Below are 19,937 nucleotides of genomic sequence, written 5' to 3' on the forward strand. Positions count from 1 at the left end.
ACCCTCTCTGCGCTCATCTGTTAAAGGGAATATCCTAGAAAGTGAATACAGGACAATGTCGATTTTCTTTTCCAGTTGTGTCAGGTGGTACTCCAGCTCACAGGCTAGGAGGCTCCTCTAATGAAGAAACAGCATTATGTACCATTTGCTCCAGAGACTGGAGGACACAGTAGGTATTTCTTGCCTGTGAACTGGCTGGAGGGGCCAAGAGAGACCATTCTGTTTTGCTTAGATTTTTCCTCTCAGCCTCCCTTCCCTTGCAATGTTTTTCTAACTCTTGATAAATCAGTGGTTCATATTTTTAGCCCAATTCTCTAGAAGGGGAAATGACAAGTGAGTTCAAGAATGTTTTGTAGATTCTTGCCACACCTTCCTGGTCTCTGATACAATTAACCTAAAGGAAAATCCACCTATACTTGCTTAAATTGTCCTAATTGTCTATTGTGATAGTGCTGCCCTCTGCTGTCACCACAAGGTACAGAACCATTTCAAACAGCCAGCAAGATCCTTATATATCACCCTGCAGGAGAATCAACTCCAAATGGATCAAAGACCTCGGAGTCAAAGCAGACACCCTGAAAACATTACAGGATGGAATAGGAGAAACCCTAGGTCTCCTTGGAACAGGCTGAAATTTTCTTAATAGAGACCCAGAATCACAAATCAAAAAAAGGTTGGACAAATGGGATTGCATGAAATTGCAGAGCTTCTGCTTGGCAAAGGATATAGCTAGCAAGATCAATAGAAAGCCCACAGATTGGGAGAAGATCTTTACTAGCCATACAACGGACAAGGGTCTCATATCTAAAATATACCTGGAACTCAAAAAATTAAATACCCCAACAACAAATCTTCAAAGAGACAACTGCCCAATAAATAAGTAGGCTAGACTTAAAGAAAACTTCTCTGAAGAGGAAAGAAGGATAGACAATAGATACATGAAGAAATGCTCAACCTCCCTAGCCATAAAAGAAATGCAAATCAAAACAACATTGAGATACCACCTCACCCCAGTTAGAATGGCTATAATCAAGAACTCTAATAACAACAGATGCTGGACCTTACTGCATTGTTGGTGGGAGTGTAAACTTGTTCAACCACTTTGGAAAGCAGTATGGAGGTTCCTCAAAAGATTCCACAGAGAGCTCCCCTATGACCCAGCAATCCCACTTTTGGGTATTTACCCAAATGTTCACAAACAAGACCACACTAAAGCTACCAGCACGGCTATGTTTATTGCAGCATTATTTACCATAGCTAAGATATGGAACCAACCCAGATGCCCCTCAGTAGATGAATGGATCAAGAAAATGTGGTATATATACACAATGGAATTCTATGCCTCCATCAGAATGACATTGCCCCATTTGTTAGGAAATGGAAAGACTTGGAAAAAATTATATTAAGTGAAGTAAGCCAGGTCCAAGGAAACACAGGTCCTATGGTTTCCCTTATTTGCAATAACTAGTATATGTTTGAGTCAAGCAGAAAAGGTCAGATAAGGTAATGTTAGGGAAATGAACCCTAAGATATGTATTCAAATGTTTTTTCTTTCATGCAGTTGTTTCTAACACATTTATAATATTCTTTGTTGCTTTGTATGTCCCTCCCCCACGGTATAACCTCTGCTTTCACTGTATTTGATGTTGGTATAATTTGTGGAGAGGAAGGGAAAAAACAAATCGTTTAATAGGGATACAGGTGGACCCTGTCAAGTCATCATGTCGAAAATGAACTTTACAACTTTGGTGGAGGGGGAGGAGAATTAGGTGGGGGCGGGGGGAGATGGGAAGGGGAAACAAAGGAGGAGGCTACAATGCTTGATAAGAAATGTACTCATTACCTTGCCCATGTAATTGTAACCCCTCTGTACAGTATTTTCACAATAAAAAAATGAATGCATTTAGTATTTACTTATGTGAAAGACTAGAGAGCTGGGCAGAGGCCCAGGTCATGACAGGCAGACCTCTACCTCCAGCCTGCTGCTTATGACCTGTCTTCAGTCCCTATCTAGCTCCTCATGCTCCTCTAATGCTTCCTGAAGCAGAGACTTCTTTAGGGAAACTATTACACAGCCCTTAAATAGTACCTGAAATGTCCCCTGATTGACAAACTTCACCAATCTCTGCGTCCTGTTCTTATAAGTTGTGACAAACCATTTCCTCCTTTTATTAGGCTTCAGTTTCTGTAACATGGGTGTGGGTGATGCCCTTGACTTCAACCATGCCCTGGCTCAAGTTCACTCGCATACATCCCTTTGCTCCTTGCGCTGGGTCAGCTCTTGATTGCTCAGCAAGTAGTCATCAATGAATGTGAAGATTTCTTCTGGGGTGACAGGTTCCATGTAGCGTTCCCGATCAATACCTTGCTTGTCAATCAGCACCATGTTGAAGTAGGAGCGAGTGAGGTGCTGAAACTGCCTAGAGAGAGCAGCCCAAGAAGGCATCAGACCTTGTCTGGACATTGGTCCCACAGGGCTCTACTACCCTCTGACCTTCCACAGCTCCATTTATGGACTAATTCCTTTCTCAGCCCTTCCTATGTCCTCAGGTCCTCTATTACCTGACTCAGTCCCTTTTGCTTTTTTTTTCTGCTCAAACTCTAGGCTTGCCAACCCCTGTGGCAAAGGCTTTCCTTTCCTCACCCTAGCTGGATCAACTTGTCTTTTTAGCAGGCTGTGCTTCTGTTATCTGCCCCTTTACACAGGGCTGCTACATAGGACAGCCCTGAGGTTAATAAATACCACCTGCTTAACTCTTTAGTGTATCCCCTCTATGAGTCTGCGGTCTTCTTCCTCTGAGTGTCTCTAGTTTCTAACTCGGCCTCAATCCTATCCTTACTGAAACTGACCTACAGGTAGATACTGTTTCTACAATAGTGAGCACTGATGGTTTTACTGGCCCTGAGTACACATGGAGGCACTTTAAGTCCAGTAATAGATAATAAAAAGTTAACTTCTACCACCTTTTACCTATAACCTTTTTTCTCCAGGATCAGACAGATAGGATTTAGATTTCAATACCTGACGTTGTCTTTTGCTCCTTTGGAAACTGAAGGTAAAGCCATGAGGAAAGAGAATCTGAGGTTTATCAGGATCAGCTGGGTCTGTCTCAGCCTTGGCTATGTTTCAAAGGTACCTCTGGAGGCTTTCTAAAAGCACATTCCTGAAATGGTTTGAGGTGGAGCCAGGTAATCTGTATTTTAAAACTCCAGTTGCTTCTCATCCCCCGCAAGAATTAAGAATCTTACCTAACTCAACTCTAAGACCTCAAGAAATGCCTCCCAGAAGAGTAATCTCTGCTAATTCTGCAACCCCCCCTGATTATCAGAGTCCTGCCTATGGTTTCTGCCTATCCCTGTCCTGCAGCCTCCCAGCTTGGACCTGAGTTCTTCGATGATGCTGGCTGACAACTGTTGCTCACGGATGCGTCCCACTTCCTGAGGTGGCTGTCCCACCAGCTCGATGATAGTCACATGCCGCAGGTCCAGTCCACAGGTGGATTGCTGGGAAAAAGAGAGAACATTTAATGGAATCGCTCTTTGCATCCAAATTTAAGGCTACTTGACTCTGTTCCTGGGACCTTGGGAGGCAGTATGGGAAAGGAGGGGCTTTGTGCAATCTTCTCACAATCACAGGATCAACTCTGCACCTGCTTTGGGGCCTATATAAACTTTGCCCTCTGTCATTCCTGAAGCAATTGCCCCAAATGCTTCCTTCCTTCTACTGAAGTATATGAAACCAATTACACCATGTAGAGAAGAAGAGAAATTTAATTACTATCTTATAGGAACATAATCATCGCATAAATCTGTACAGGTTTTAAACTGCATAGGTTTTTAATAGATGGCTATTGGGATATAATAATGATGGTTATTGTTCCATTTTTATTTATGCATAGCCAATGCTTTGTAGAAAGATTCTAATTTAATCCTTAGAACAACTCTCACAGGGTTGTAGTGTCATTTTTATTATGTAGGAAAGAAAGTGACACAATTGTCAAATTTGGCATGACAATAAGATGCTGAGCCAACATTCAAATTGAGTGGGAGGCCTGACCTTGTGCGTGCTCTTTACCACTATGTTATATTCCTAGGGCCTTCTCTCAATCTCTAGGCTTCCTTCGAACAGTGCCAGGGCAGGGTGCTGGTGATTCATGCATGTAATCCTAGCTACTCAGTAGACTGCGATCTGAGGATCACACTTGGAAGCCAAACTGGGCAGAAAGTCCATGAGACTCTTGTCTCTCCAATTAAACACCAAAAAGCTGGTGGAGCTGTGGCTCAAATAATACAGTGCTAGCCTTGAGCAAAAAAAGTACAAGGACAGGGCTCAGGCCTAGGCACCCAAAAACAAACAAACAAAACACCAGGGCTCTTCTTTTTTCTACTTGTTGCTTCTTTGAACTATTCAGCTTGCTCTGTGATCCTACTTTCCCTGAGCCTTTGTTCTGCCTTGCCCTGCAGGGCATCTTATTAGCCAGTTACCAAGGTGAGATTTAGTTATTTATTATTTGCTTAAACTTTATTGTGACATAGTTTTCCCATGTAACCTGTGTTAGTCTCAAACTTGACATCCTCCTACTTCAGCCTCCCAAGTGCTGGAATTACTAGCATGTTCCACCAAGTTTAGCTAGGTCAAGACTTAAAGAGGTATTAAATAAAGGGGGTGATACTCTTCAAACAGAAATGTACTTATTACCTGACTTAATTAACTTTACACCCTCTGTATATCACCTTTATGATTGCATTAAATACTTTTTAATATCCTATTTGGTTTAATTTCATCCTTTTTTTCCAGTACTGACCCTCAAAGTCATTGTCCTCACTGGCAGATTCTTGTACTTGTCTATGCTTCTGGTTCAATTAAGCTGTTGGCTTGATTTTCTTTTTTTTTCCCTATTCCTAAAAGAACAGGATCCTTTTTGACCCCAAACCACTGAACATTGTCTTGGTAACTTCTTTGATTAAACCTTTGACCACCACAAGCCACCTACTCCCCCTCCCACCCCCCCCCACAGCTAAGTAGCTTTTTGTTAATGTTCTGGGTATCCAGCCCCTTGCAGTTGCCTAGACTTCTTCCTTTGAGTTCTCTCAGCACATTGTGATTTTTTTTCATCAATCTAGTCTGTTATTTTCATAAGTCCTCATGCTTGTATTTATTCTGTCATATTCTCTCCCTCCTCCACCAGTTGTATGGCTAGGTATTTTTAGTACCTTAAAAATCACCATAGGGCTGGGAAGGTGGCTCAGTGGTAGAATGCTTGCCTTGCATGCATGAGGCCCTGGGTTCGATTCCTCAGCACCACATAAGCAGAAAAAAAAAGCCGGAAGTGGCGCTGTGGCTCAAGTGGTAGAGTGCTAGCCTTGAGCTAAAGAGCTGAGGGACGGTGCCCAGGCCCAGAGTTCAGGCCCCATGACCAGACCCCCCCCAAAAAAAATCACATGCAACTTTCTCATTTTCTTTGAGCTATCAAGCACTTCTACTACTGAGCACAAGTCCAGGAATCAGACTGTCTGAGTTCAATCCTACCGTTACTACTTACTAGCTGTAACCTTGGGCAAAATAATCCATTTATGCCTTAGTCCTTGTTTATTAAGGGGGGATTGACACACTCTCATAGAGTGGCTGTGAGAATTACATAAGCATATGCAAACATATAGATCAGTAATAGTACTCACACATCACTTATTTGTAGAAGGGTTTATTCAAAATATAAAGGTAGCAAATTCTTAGCATTTATATTTTTTTATTTTTTCTTAGCATTTATATTTAAGCACAACTGTCTTACGAATATCTCCAGAGTACTCTATCACATACCCTTCCCAACCCCCACTCAGTCCTGTGCAAGCTACATCTACCATTCCATGGCCTTATTGCCTTCCAGTAAACAAACAAATAGCAGTTTTAAACAATGTGCTAAATGTTCATATGGCAAAACTGATCAAATACTTCTCATTCCTGTTATTTTGAACTAACAGGGTTTGTGCAGCAGAGAACAACTATTTCATTTGGAAATGGTTGGAGTTAATATAAAGTAGCTAAACCCTCATGAGGAGAGTGAGTCTTACCTGCAGCATAGAAATCTGCATTTTATAATATCGGTTAGAAGCATCAGGAGTTGAGATAATGAGGAGTCGCTGTTTTTCATAGAACTGATCCAGAAGGCCAGCAGCTGAATTGACATTGACATTGATCTTCATAGCTATGGCAGAAACAGATGGCCAGTCAGAGTATGCCTGTCTCCTTTACCATGCCAGGGTAACCTAACATCATGAGTTCTAATCTTCTAGGTTAACCCTTCTAGTTGTTTCTTATTTCCTGGGGTAGTTAGATGGAGTTCCTGAAAGAAAACCTGGAGATTTTAAAACCTTGCTCTTGGAGTAGGAGTGTTTTCTGGGGGGAATGTTGGCACTTACAAAATAGACCCTTTCGTAGACTCTCCCATTCCCAGATCATGCACATTGCTGTTAGACCCCTGTGTCATGAGGAGGATATTCCAAAGTGTCTTTGATCAACATGTCCACCATTTCCATTCCCTGGTTTCACTCACGAGTACAGATGGGTGGTGATCCTGACCACTGGCGACTGGACTGGCACACGCGAGAAGGGGTCCCCTGCCGCTCATAACCGCCATCACAGTAGTATTCACAGGTGGCGCCATAGTTGTTTCCTGCTGAGGTGCAGGTGAGGTAGCCATGCTGTGGTGGTTTCAGAATTGGGCAGCGTCTCACTGTTAGAGAGGAACTCAAGTTAGGGGTTTCGGTGTCTCTTAGCAGAAAGCTAAACAGGTGTACATTTTGGGTTTTCTAGAGCAGGAGTCTTGGGAAGATAAGCATGAATGCCTTTTCTGTTTTTCTGATGGCTAGTGATAAAAATTTTTCCTCTCCGAAGGAATTAAATTTGAAATGCAGATAGAGGTTCATAAAATCTGGAAATAGAAGTAAATATACATATATTGTCACTAAAAGAAAATCCTTAAAAGAAAATATTGTCAAACGGGCACCCTATGATTGCCACCTTACAGAATTATTTTGTATTTATATAGGGCTTCTCTATGCAGCTTCACTATGGCTTAAAACTTAGAATGCAACCCAGGCTGGCCTTAAACTTCTAATCCTCCTGTTTCAGCTTCCCAGTTGCTAGGATTACAGGCATGCATGCAACACTATACCTAGCCAGAACTCCTTTTTTGTGTGGTATTGGTATTTGAACTCAGAGCCTTGCACTTGGTAGGCAGGCACTCTACCACTGAGTCACAACTCCAGTCCTTTTATGTGCTTGATATTTTTGTGATAGGATCTCACTTTTTGCCCGGGCATGTACGTGGGCCATGACTCACCTATGTTATGCTTCCCATCATTGATAGGAATGATAGGCACCACACCACCATGTCCGGTTTCTTCCACTGAGATGAAGTTTCACAAACTTTTCCCCCTGGTTTGGCCTGGAACTGTGAACCTTTCAATCTCAGTCTCAAGAATAGCTGAGATTATAAGCATGAACTACCAGCGCTCAGTCACAATCAGAATCACTTTTAATATTGTAAATAAGTCAGAAAAGTCTTAAATATCCGTTATCAGAAGGATAAAGAAAATCTTGAAGCTGGGCACTGGTGGGTCACGCCTGTAGTCCTAGCTACTCAAGAGGCTGAGATCTGAGGATTGCAGTTTAAAGCCAGCCTGGGCAGGAAAGTCCATGAGACTCTTATCCCCAATAAACCACCAGAAAACTGGAAGTGGCACTGTGGCTCAAGTGGTAGAATGCTTGTCTTGAGCTGAATAGCTGAGGGACAGTGCCTGGGCCCACAGTTCAAGCCCTATGACCGACAAAAAAAAAAAAAAAGAAAAGAAAAAAGAAAATCTTTTTTTTTTGGGGGGGGGGGTCCGGTCGTGGGGCCTGAACTCTGGCCTAGGCGCTGTCCCTCAGCTCTTCAGCTCAAGGCTAGCACTCTATCACTTGTGAGCCACATTGCCACTTCCGGCTTTTTCCCCCCTGCTTATGTGGTGCTGAGAAATCGAACTCAGGGCCTCATGCATGCAAGGCAAGCGCTCTACCACTGAGCCACCTTCCCAGCCCAGAAAAAAGAAAATCTTGACATACTCTTAGAGTAGAATGATATGCTGTCATTAGAAATTTTCTGGAGAATTTTCAAAGGATATGCAGAAAATAGTTGTGTTTTAATAAAAAGTGAAAATAGGTGATTTATGATTGGGAATATTTATTTATGGTAGTACCAGAGTTTGAACTCAGGGCATCATGCTTGTTGGGCATGATCTCTGACACTTAAGCCATTTTTTGCTTAGATTTTTTTTTGTTGGTTTTGGGGCTTGAACTCAGGGCCTGGGTGCTGTTCCCCAGCTTCTTTGTGTTCAGGCTAGCATTCTACCACTTGAGCCATAGTACCACTTCCAGCTTTTGAGTGGTTAATTAGAGATAAAAAGTCTCACGAGGACTTTTCTGCCCGGGCTAGCTTCAAACCATGATCCTCAGATCTCAGCCTCCTGCTAGCTAGGATTACAGGTGTGAGCTACCAGTGCCTGGCTTGCTTAGTTACTTTTTAGGTAGAGTCTTGTGATTTTTTCTAGAGTAGACCTTAAACTGCAATTTTCCTATATATGTTTTCCACCTACCTGGAATTACAGGCATGTGGCATTATACATAAAAAAATAATTTTCATGGACATTTGCTCTAAGAGCCATTAAAATTGGTATCACCAACATCAGTAGAGTTAGCATTATGTTTTTAAGTATACATACAATGTTTCCCGGAAGGGAAACATTGAGATGTTAACAGTAATTGCCTCTGGACAATGGGGTAATATCTTTCCTTTTTAATATATTTTTCAAATACCTAGGAATATATATGAGTTATTTTTATAATAAGAAAAGCAAAACAAAAGGGTATGACACAAGACAAAGAGGAAGAAGATAGCCAACACCCTCTATTTTAGCCCTGGTGATTGGCTGAGAACAAAGACTAATTAGATTTGATCATTTCAAAGGCCAAAAGAGAAATAGATAGAATCTCTTTGTCAATTTTATCTAGTGTCAGTTGACTGAAAAGCCTCATTGGCAAACCAGGGCTTCTGTGACATACACATGAACATCCTCTACAGACTTCCTGAATAAGCCTGTTTGGTGAACTTGTTCTTTCTATCTTTCAGTATAAAGGAGGTGTGTATTTGTATGTGTTTCAGTTATGGAGAAGAGAGGGTTTTGGTGAGCAAGAAAGTCAGGATAGAGCAGGTAAAATGAACAAGGAGGAAAAAGAAGAATTCTTTCTGACCTTGTACTTTCACAATGAACTTGCAGCTGGCTCGATTGTAGGCATGATCATAGGCAGTGTAACGAATCACATGCTCTCCTTCAGAAAAATGTGAACCAGGCTCAGGGCCTCGAAGGGTGACCCTGAATGAGAGAAGAGCGAAAGCGCTACTGAGGGAAAAGACTCTTAGAACTGAGGTCCTTGTAGCCTTGGCCAGTGTAGTTTCAGTGTGGGCTGCCTGAGTTTCAGGAGGGGGTGGGGCCGAGAGGCAAGTGTCACTTAAGCTTACCTGGTGATGGTACCATCTGCAGAATCTTTCACTAAGGGTGGGTCCCAGTATACTCGAGCAGTCAGTTTCTCTGGCTCTGCCATCTTCTCCCGTGAGTGTGGACAACGAATCTTGGGAGGGTCTATGTCTTCAAAAATGAAAAACCAAACGTTGATTTGTGGGTCCCCCTGCCCTTCTGGAGAGAATCCACTGAAGAAATAGCACACAGCACTGGATAGTTACACTGAGGTTTTCAAGGAAACCTGACTCCAGGGAAATACTCATTGTGCCCTCAGTGCCATACCCCTAACAAGTAAGAAGGTTTTCTGCAATTAATATACCAAATATTTTGTAGACATCATGCTGGGATAACTCTTTGCAATAGGACAAGTGGGAGCAAGCAGCATTTACCTACACATAAAGGATCGCTTCCACTCCATCGTCCATCTTCCATACAGATCCTACTGCGGTCACCTTCCAGGTGGTAGCCACTGAAACAGCTGTAGTCACAGCGGGAGTCAAGAAGCACCCCATTTGTGCAAGTGTAGGTGCCACTAGTGATAAATGGCAGTGCATGGCATCTCATCTCTATGAGAGAACAAAGTGGCAAGCTCATTGGCCCTGTGAAACTAGCTGGACATCTAGCATAGGAAGAACCATATCCGAGAGCTGAAAATATAGAAACTCAACCCCAGCTGCCCCTATATTTTTGTACCTAACTGCCTTTTCACCTGTAATTCTCTTTTTATTTTCATATTATAAAGTATACAAGCAATCTTGGTGGAGAAGGGGAGGGCTCAGAAAAGTATGTTACTAGCTGTGCGCCGGTGGCTCATGCCTGTAATCCTAGCTACTCAGGAGGCTGAGATCTTAGGATCATGGTTCAAAGCCAGCCCTGGCAAGAAAGTCCGTGAGACTCATCTCCAATAAACCACCAGAAAACCGGAAGTGGCACTGTAGCTCAAGTGGTAGAGTGCTCGCCTTGAGCTGAAGAGCTGAGGGACAGCGCTCAGGCCCAAAGTTCAAGCACCACGACCGACCAAAAAAAAAAGGAAAAGAAAAGAAAAGTATGTTACTCATCCAAGTACATAAACATCAGACTTAGGTTTGCATGCTAGCTCTATCTTGACTTGTTCTATAGCTTGAAGAAGTTGTTTGCTCTTTGTGTTTCAGTATTTTTGTGGATACCTCATGGGGTTGTTGTGCCTCAGCAATTAGCTTCTCTCTCTTCCCCTTTCCCCTACCCCTCTGACCCTCTTTCTCCCTCTTCTTTCCCCCCTCTCTCTCTCCCTCTCTCCCTTTTCCTCCCCCTCTTCTTGTCCTTCTCCCTCTCTCCTCTCTCTCAGTGCCTGGGAGTGGTCCCTGAGCAATTTTGCTCGAGGCTAGTGCTCTACTGCTTGAGTCACAGCTCCACTTCTGGCTTTTTGGTGATTAATTGAAGATAAGAATCTCACAGACTTTCCTGCCCTGGCTAGTTTTGAACTAAGGCCCTCAGATCTCAGCCTCCTCAGAGTAGCTAGGATTATAGGCATGAGCCACCAGCACTCTGCTCATTTTCCTCTCTTGTTCCTCAGGTGCTATCTGAACGTTGAGCATGTTCAAAACTGAGTGTAACCTTAGTGCTTGCACAGACACTGCTTGGCTGTGCCAGAGAAGTCTGGCTCTTTGTTCATGTGACAGTACAGGTCAGGCCAATCTCTGGAGGGCCAGATAGTATTTGACAAAGGAGAAATCTGTGTGCTTTAGACAACACATGCAATATTGACTGCCACCAAAAATCATTTGTGGCTCATACTTGCCAGTCTTGTTTGAGATAGTTGATATGAGTAGGTCATATTTTTTAGGGTGTCTAAGCTCTAATTCTGCATAAAGTTCAATCGTTGGAGCTTTGATAAAGACTCTATGAGCTTTGTTCATTTAGTTTCTTGGCTAAGCTAGATTTGAACTTTATTGGCTTTGTGTTTTCCAGTATCTGTTATGGAAGACCTATGCAAAAACTAACGTCTTGAAAACAGAGACAAGAAAAAAGATGTATCTCTTCAGATAGCTCTATTAGCTTAGTATTATATGACAGTGAAAATGATATATTCAAAGTTTTTTGTCTCTTATGAGGAAGGTCAAAGCTAGAGTCAGTGAGCAAATGTAGTATTTATTCTAGGCACTTGGATATATGTATATCTTTTTCATTCTTTTAACTAGTTTTTTTTTGTCAGTCCTGGGGCCTGAACTCTGGGCCTGGGCGCTGTCCCTCAGCTCTTCAGCTGTAGACAGACTAGCACTCTACCACTTGAGCCTCTGTGCCACTTCTGGCTTTTTCTGCATATGTGGTGCTGAAGAATCGAACTGAGGGCCTCATGCATGCAAGGTAATCACTCTATCACTGAGCCACCTTTCCAGCCCCTCTTTTAACTAGTTTTAATATTTTAATACATAGGCTGCCTTATATATTTCAATTCTGTAAGGTATATTTAAATTTTCTTTGGGAGCCAGGCACTAGTGGCTCACTCCTGTAATCCTAGCTACTTAGGAGGCTAAGATCTGAGTATTGCAGTTTGAAGCCAGCCTGGGCAGAAAAGTCTGTGAGACTCTTATTTCTAATTAACTACTCAAAAAACCAGAAGTGGCTCTGTGGCTCTCAAGGACAGTGCCCAGGCCTTGACTTCAAGCCCCACGACTGACAAAATAGATAGATAGATAGATAGATAGATAGATAGATAGATAGATAGATAGATAGATACATACATACATACATACATACATACATACATACATACAAACACACACTTTGGAAGTATTGGGGTTTAAATCCTAAAACAACATAATGATAGTCACCTAGAGGGTTGTGGTGACTTCCTTCTTCCTATCAGATTTCTTACCTTCTCTGACCAATCTGATGCCCTCTGAATGAGTTGTACTCCTGCATCAAGTATGTATTTATAACATACTTAAGGTGCTGTATAGATGGCATTTATGTGCATGCATGTGGGTTGCTATCCTGTTAGTCTACAGCAGCCTCTAGTGACTGAGTAAGCTCCAGAAGGGACTAGTACAGAGCCTACAACACCGGGATGACCTACAAACAGCATTTGGCAGTGACCATATGGATAGACAAAGCTCAGCTACTAAGAGGAGGTAGGCTGTACAGCTTGAATAATAAGTAGGGAACTGAAAGCTGTACATGATTTGGTGTGTGTGTGTGTGTGTGTGTGTGTGTGTGTGTGTGTGTGTGTGTGCGCGCGCGCACGCGCACATGTGTATTATCCTGCCCTTATTTTAGCCTCAAGGATCCCTCTGTTTTACTTTTGTAAGAACATGAAGAATACCAGTTGTTTCATAAGCTTCAGTGGCAACACTTACTAAGGCTGAAGACAGTTTGACCACAAGTGGGAAAGAGTCTTAGATTATATATCCTTGGGAGCACCAGAAAAAGGCTGTGGCACATATCAGACCCCAGAGCCAAGCCTTAGCCTGGTTTCCCTGGGTCTGAAGGGCTGGCTGCTATTTAAATTATTATATTGCTTGGACAATAACCACAGTAAGAAAAAATAAATTAGAACAGAAAATCTCTGTTGGAGGCCTATGAAAAATTCCTAATTTTTACTTGAAAGAAGGATTTGTATGACTTAACTCATATACCCTCAGTGGCTCTCTGTCCCTCTTCTTTCTTCTCTCTTCCACACGTATCAGCATATGTACACATACAACTTACGCCTACAGTAGGCAGTTCCAGACCAACGACGACTTGGCAGGCATTTCACTGATCTCTGGCCAATCAACCGAAAGCCTCGGTAACAGGAGATTTCACACCGTGTCCCCAGGCTGCTGTGGTAATTTCTTCCCCTTGGTGAGTAGCATGTAGTTTCTCCATCCTGGATAATTAATGTGTAACACCATCTGGGGACTGTAGAGGGAAAAAATAAGCTATGAGTACAGAAGATAGAGTGGTATTGGTGAAAGAGCAGACATAAACCAATGGGACAGAATACACCCCCCAGAATTACACCTATAACTATGAAAAAATGATTTTTGACAAACATGTAAAATTATTTAATGGAGGAAGACAGTCTTTCCAACAAATGGTGCAACTGGATTTTCATATGATGAGAATAACAAAAAAGAAGGAAAAGGAAGAGGAGGAAGTAGGGCAAGGAAAAGTAAAGAAGAAGAGGAGATAGGGGGAGGTGGAGAAACACAACACAATCTGTTTTACAATGTATACAAAAATATCTCAGATGTTAGAGTTAAATGTAAGCAGGAAAAATATAAATATAAAACATTTTGAAAAAAATACAAGAGAAAGTCTTTCAGATCTAAGGGTAGGTAAACAAGACTTTAACATAACACCAAAAGTACAATTTTTAAGAGAAAATCAATGAATTAAATCTTTTCAAAATTAAAAATTTTGCTGCATAAATTTTGCCAGTCCTAGGGCTTGAACTCAGAGCCTGGGCATTGTCGCTGAGCTTCTTTTGTTCATGGCTAGCACTCTACTACTTGAGCCACAGTACCATTTCCAGCTTTTTCTGTTTATGTGGTACTGAGGAATAGAACCCAGGGCTTCATGCATGCTAGGCAAGCACTCTACCACTAAGCCATATTCCCAGCCACAAAAGGCACTATTAAGAGATCAAAGACAAGGCACATATGGAAAGAAATAATTGTAAAACACATGTCCGACAAGCAGCTAAGTATGTAGAATATAGAAAGAATTCTCAAAACTCAACAATAAAAAAAAAAACAAACAATCCAGGGGCTGTGAAGGTGGCTCAGTGGTAGAGCGCTTGCCTTGCATGCTCGAGGCCCTGGGTTCGATTCCTCAGCCCCACATAAGCAAAAAGAAAAAAGCTGGAAGTGGCGCTGTGGCTCAAGTGGTAGAGCGCTATCCTTGAGCTGAAGAGCTGAGGGACAGCGCCCAGGCCCAGAGTTCAGGCCCCATGACCAGACCCCCCCCCTCATCTTGTAGAGCTTTCCTAACCAGCCTGTGCATAAGTAAGTACTTAGCCTAGGTTTTCAGATAAAGAAGTATTTGTTCAAATACCTCCACAAGTAGGGGCAACTCTAGGATTGGAACCCAAGTTTTATCTGCTCTAAAACCCATGTTCTTTCTAAGCTCAAAATTTGCCATTGTAGCTGGTATTTCAAAAAAATTGACCTTTTAAAATAGGGCAACAATTCCACATGGTGAAAACTTCCCAAAGTATGCAAAGTTAAATAGTGGCTACTCAGTAAGTTGAGATAAGGAGGATCAAGGCCAGCTCAAGCATATATATGATACCACTTTTCAACCAATAGTGGGGTATGGTGGCATGCACTTATTATTCTAGCTATGTTGAAGGCTCAGAGTAGGAGGATCATGGGCACAAAAGTCCATGAGACTCCATCTTTATGCAAGAAATTAAATATGGTGTCACCCACCTGTCATTTCAGTTAGTATGGGGAATGAAAAATAGGATTGTAGTCCAGGTGTACATATGGGCACAGGCAAGATCCTATCTCAAAAATAACAGTATAAGCTGGGTGCCGGTGGCTCACATCTGTAATCCTAGCTACTAGGATTAATAATCTTTTGGTTATTTTTTCTTTTGATTATTTTTTAAACTTTATTAATAAATAGGAGATCCCACTTATGTTTATATAACATGGCATATAATGAGTCTTGGCCTTTGCATCAGAAGTATGCATGTGCTTAGCCTATAATTACATATAGAGCATCTAGTTTTTACATGGTTTTGCAAGAGTGATATATATGGATCTTATTTTGTCAAATAGACAATCATTTTGTTGACGGCAATGAATGACAGACCAAAGAGGCAGCTCCCAATGAAGGTCAAATGAATACCCTAGGCAATAAACATTGATTTCAGATGGACATAGTAGAATGGATGAGTGAGGGACAGCTGTATGTGGGCTAAAGCATTTGGGAACAGAGTCGATCACCCTGACTAAAAGAAATTTCATGTGTAAAGAAGGGGTAAGAGAGTATCAGTCTGGGAAGCTAGATTCTGATTTAAAATATTTGTAGTAGCTGGTCACTCGTTGCTTGCATTTGTACTCCTAGCTACCCAGGAGGATCTGAGGATTATAGTTCAAAGCCAACCTGGGCAGGAAAGTCTATGAGACTCTTATCTTGAACTAACCACCAGAAAACAGGAAGTGGTGCTTTGGCTCAAAGTAGTAAAGCACTAGCCTTGAGCAAAAAGAGCTCAATTACAGTGCCCCTGCCCTGAGTTCAAGCCCTGGGACTGACAAACTAAAATAACACAAAATAGTTTGTAGTGTGCCACTAGGCTTTGGGAATGGAGCAATATGAGTTAGACAATCCAGTTAGTAGACAATTACTGGGTGAGAAATCATTTTAATACCTTGGATTGATAAAGAAATGACAGGGCTTAGTGAATGATGAGTAGGAAGTGATGAGGAAAGGAGGCAAGGGCTATTTAAAGTGACACTGAAATATTCTGAAATCCAAGTAACAATTAGAATGGCAATACCATTGTTAAAAGTAGAAAATTCAGCTGGTAGACATTTTTCAAGCAAGAGGAAAAAATTTTGTTGTAAACATCTCCAAATGAAAGTGTCTAAGAGCAGTTAGAGATGTTGTCAGGGTGCTCAAAAAGTCAGGTGTGCCCAAAGTCACTCCACGGTCCATTCTCTATTGTTCCCAATCAGACAGCCATTCTCCTTTCTTGGCTTCAGCTATAATTATAATAGTGAAATGTCATGGAGCCCAAGGAAGAAGAGTCAAGAAGAAAGAAGTGCGATTACTGTTATTGGAGAGAGTGAGGACACACTGGGAGAGAACTTTAGTCTTCAAAGATATGTGGATCCAGCTCACAGATTTGCGGATAAGTGGAAAAAAGACTGCAGGGAGATTAGGATTTAACCAGCACTGGGATGGGGCAGTGGGTATGGACCACTGGCAGTGAGAAGATAAGGAGATGGCAGCTAGAAAAACCCAGAGCTTTGATCATATCTCTGTGGAAATTATTTTCTCAAAGGTCACCATTTACTTCCTTCTTATCACATAAAATGTCTGCTTTCTATGAAACATGATAACTTTGCAAAACTTGGCAAAATCAATCTCTTATCTTTTCAACTTTCCTAAATTCTTTTATAAAGTGACTTTTGTTATATATGATAGACACTATCCTAATCTCCTTGCACATGTCTGCCGACTAAGTCTCTTTCCCCTATTGACTTCTATTCTCTTACTTATAGCTAAAGATGTCTTCTAAGGCCTTGATCTTGGCCTTCTAGTTTCTTAGACAGCACTTCCATTTAAGCTGAGACTTACAGATCCCTTTCCTCTTTCAACTGCCTATGGGCTATCTGTACTAAGCCAATTCTCTTTTTTAACCTTGTCTTTCTTGGAGAATTTTTATAATCCTTTCAGGTATTCAGATGGGATGTTTTCAGACATCATTGTCAGCTTTCATGGTACACCAAATCTGTCTTGTCTTCTCCTTTGAAACATCTATAGGGTACTTCCTTTTTTATCAGCACTGGGGATTGTCCTGACAAGCATTCTACCACTGTGCAATACCCCTTTGGGGTACATCCTAATTCTCCACGTCTTTGCCACCACCCTCAAATATATCTGGCTAACACTGCTTTAACTTGTTTCTGGAGAGATTTTTCTGACTCAGGTTCTACTCTAACCCATATTTTCTGAACAGAATAACCAGGTTAGTGCACATTTAGTGTCACATTCCTGTGCAAAAATACATGATGTCTCCTTTTCACTCCAAGCATAACAGCTAAATTCTTCTGCATAGCTTACAAAAGCATAGAAAACACAGAATCTTAAATAGAAGGGATATGAAACCTTGCCTGGTCTAACATTCCACTCATTGCAGAACTTTTTATCCAGCATTCTTCCAGCTTCTCCTTAGAAGGGTTCCTAGATCACGGAACTTTTCCTAAGTTGATCTCTTTATATTCAACTTTGTTCTCTGCAACTTCTTTAATATCCCATCATCTCCTGCAGTCAGGTTGGTTTCTCCTTAGTTCTCTCTTTCTGACATAATAATTTTTGTGTTGTTGCTGATCCAGGGGCTTGAACTCAGGATTTGGGTGCTATTCCTGAACTTTTGTGCTCAAGGCTAGCACTCTACCACTTGAGCCACAGTTCTATTTTCTGGCTTTTGTTGGTTAATTGGAGGTAAGAGTGTCATGGACTTTCCTGCTTGGACTGGCTTCAAACCACAATCCTCAGAGCTCAGCCTCTTGAGTAGCTAAGATCATAAGCATGAGCCACCAGCGCACAGCTCTCTTCTAATGCTTCTTTTACCTCTGAGTCCTTGGCCATCTTCTCTGACAAATACCCTTCCCTTTCCAGCTGTCAAAATCCCATTCATTATCCAAAGCCTAATTTCATCTTTCATGACTTTTCCCTAACTTGTTTGTCTTAACAGCTATTGCATTTACTGCTACTACACTGTTTCATACTTCCTTGCCCCACATGTGCTATATTTTTTTTCTGGTACTGGGAATTGAGCTCAAATCCTTGAGCTTGCTAGAAGAATGCTCTATCACGTGAGCCATACACCCAATCTTTTTGTTTTTAGTCTGTTTCAAGATAGGGTCTTGCCCTTTGCTTAGGATATTCTTGGACTATAATCCTTCTACCTCCACCTCCCAAGTAGAGTAGTCTGGATTATAGGCACTTACCACAAAACCTGACCCTAACAAGTGCTAATTTTATCCTCCTTTCAACCCTAACAGAATGTAAGCCTATTTTTGTATCCATCACAGACTTACCTTACACAGGATTAGGCAATACTTAACTACTAAAAGCAGATGAACAACCTTCAGGCTAGGGAGGTGAAATCACATAACAAGTCAATAACTCCAGATATCACTGCCCATCTGTTAACTGTGGAGATACATACCTATAATCTCAGTACTGAGGATACTGCAGCAGGATATTTGTGATGTTGAGGTCAGGCTGAGTTACATGGTAAGTCCTTGTCTTTTAAGTGGTAGAGTGCTAGCCTTGAGCACAAAGAGGCTCAGGAACTGTGCCCAGGCCCTGAGTTCAAGCCCCATGACTGACAAAAAAAAATGAACTATCTACTCTGGGAATGTGGCTTAGTGGTAGGGTGCTTGCCTAGCATGCATGAGGCCGTGGGTTTGATTGCTCGGTACCATAAAAACAAAAATAAATAAAATAGGAAAAATACATTAGAGACAAAAATAAAAAATTAAAATTAAATATCAGAGCTCTTGATTACCTGCACTAAAGTTTTGTTATATATTGAAAGATTAAAAATTGACCATTACCATTACTAACTTGCTAACTGCTGATTCTGCTTCTGTAAACTTGCTTATGCTAGCATTGACCCTTCCCTTCCCAGAAATGAGTTAAGAAGTTTCAGGGACCAGATGCCGGCCCCAGGACAAGGTCAGTGGTCGTAGATTTAAAAAACAAAACAAAACCAGACAGTACGTGTTCCTCAGTTCCCATTTAAAAATTCCCCAGACAGGACCTTGAGATAACGACCACCTGGCAAGACCACAAGCTAAGTCAAATGTCAACCAATCATAGGCCTGTAACCATGTAAACCCCCCTTAAACCAACCATGGGCCAGTCATTTTACAAAGAGTGTTACAAAATTTCCCGCATGGCAAAGTGATTGTTGGTGTATATGGTGACCTTTAAATGGACCAATCATGGGATGCTTTGTGTTATGCGTTAATCTTGTGGTTTTTGCCTTTAAAAGAAGGCTTGTAACCGCTGCTCAGAGCTCCCTGTCTGCTCGGGACAGAGAGTCCGTTTGCACAAACGTCAAATAAACTCCTCTTGCTTATTGCATCTCCCGGCCTGGAGTCTGAGTTTTCTGGGGCGCCCTCCCGTTGACAAAAGTATCCCAGGAGTCTGGGGTCTTTCATTATGAAAACAAAAACTGGATGAAGATGCTTCAGGAAAGAGCATGGGCCTTAGGCCAGAAAAGAGCCTTTATGAGCTTAAAACACAGTGAGGATTACCTCCGTAGTCTAGTGCAGGGGCCTGTGGTACCTCTTCTGCATATACTTCATTGTAGCTTTCATCTGGATAGTAGCCTGAACCTAGAATGAAGAAAATTGTATCAAGTCCTTTCAGCTCCACCTCCTCCTGCAAGCATGGTACTCTGTGGGTTGGAAACAAAATGACTTGTAAAGTCACATAACTACTATGGGTGAACCTCAGCATATTAAGTGCATAGATGGTGAACTCATGGTTGGGATGGGGCTCACTGATGGCACTAGAATAATTCTTTTTTTTGGGGGGGTCGGGTTGTGGGGCCTGAACTCTGAGCCTGAGTGCTGTCCCTCAGCTCTTTAGCTCAAGGCTAGCGCTCTACCACTTGAGCCACAGCACCACTTCCGGCTTTTTTCTTTTTGCTTATGTGGTGCTGAGGAATC

General features: G+C 41.9%; 1 protein-coding gene across 2 annotated transcripts in view; it reads right to left on the bottom strand.

Annotated features, from left to right (window-relative positions):
- Window positions 1-1,861: 1,861 nt before the first annotated feature.
- Srpx2 (sushi-repeat containing protein, X-linked 2) overlaps window positions 1,862-19,937 on the bottom strand; it is a 25,234-nt gene continuing 7,158 nt past the window's right edge. For both annotated transcript variants that reach the window (XM_013035078.1, XM_013035079.1), the window contains exons 3-11: window positions 19,521-19,601; window positions 13,243-13,434; window positions 9,945-10,121; window positions 9,555-9,681; window positions 9,287-9,408; window positions 6,552-6,731; window positions 6,070-6,203; window positions 3,383-3,504; window positions 1,862-2,420 (exon numbers count right to left, since the gene is read on the bottom strand). In XM_013035078.1, the coding sequence (XP_012890532.1) occupies window positions 2,240-2,420; window positions 3,383-3,504; window positions 6,070-6,203; window positions 6,552-6,731; window positions 9,287-9,408; window positions 9,555-9,681; window positions 9,945-10,121; window positions 13,243-13,434; window positions 19,521-19,601 (1,316 nt within the window). In that variant the 3' untranslated portion in view covers window positions 1,862-2,239. The remainder of the gene's footprint in view (window positions 2,421-3,382; window positions 3,505-6,069; window positions 6,204-6,551; window positions 6,732-9,286; window positions 9,409-9,554; window positions 9,682-9,944; window positions 10,122-13,242; window positions 13,435-19,520; window positions 19,602-19,937) is intronic.

The sequence above is a fragment of the Dipodomys ordii genome, unplaced genomic scaffold (genome assembly GCF_000151885.1).
Source record: "Dipodomys ordii isolate 6190 unplaced genomic scaffold, Dord_2.0 Scaffold203, whole genome shotgun sequence".
In the NCBI taxonomy this organism is placed as follows: Eukaryota; Metazoa; Chordata; class Mammalia; order Rodentia; family Heteromyidae; genus Dipodomys; species Dipodomys ordii.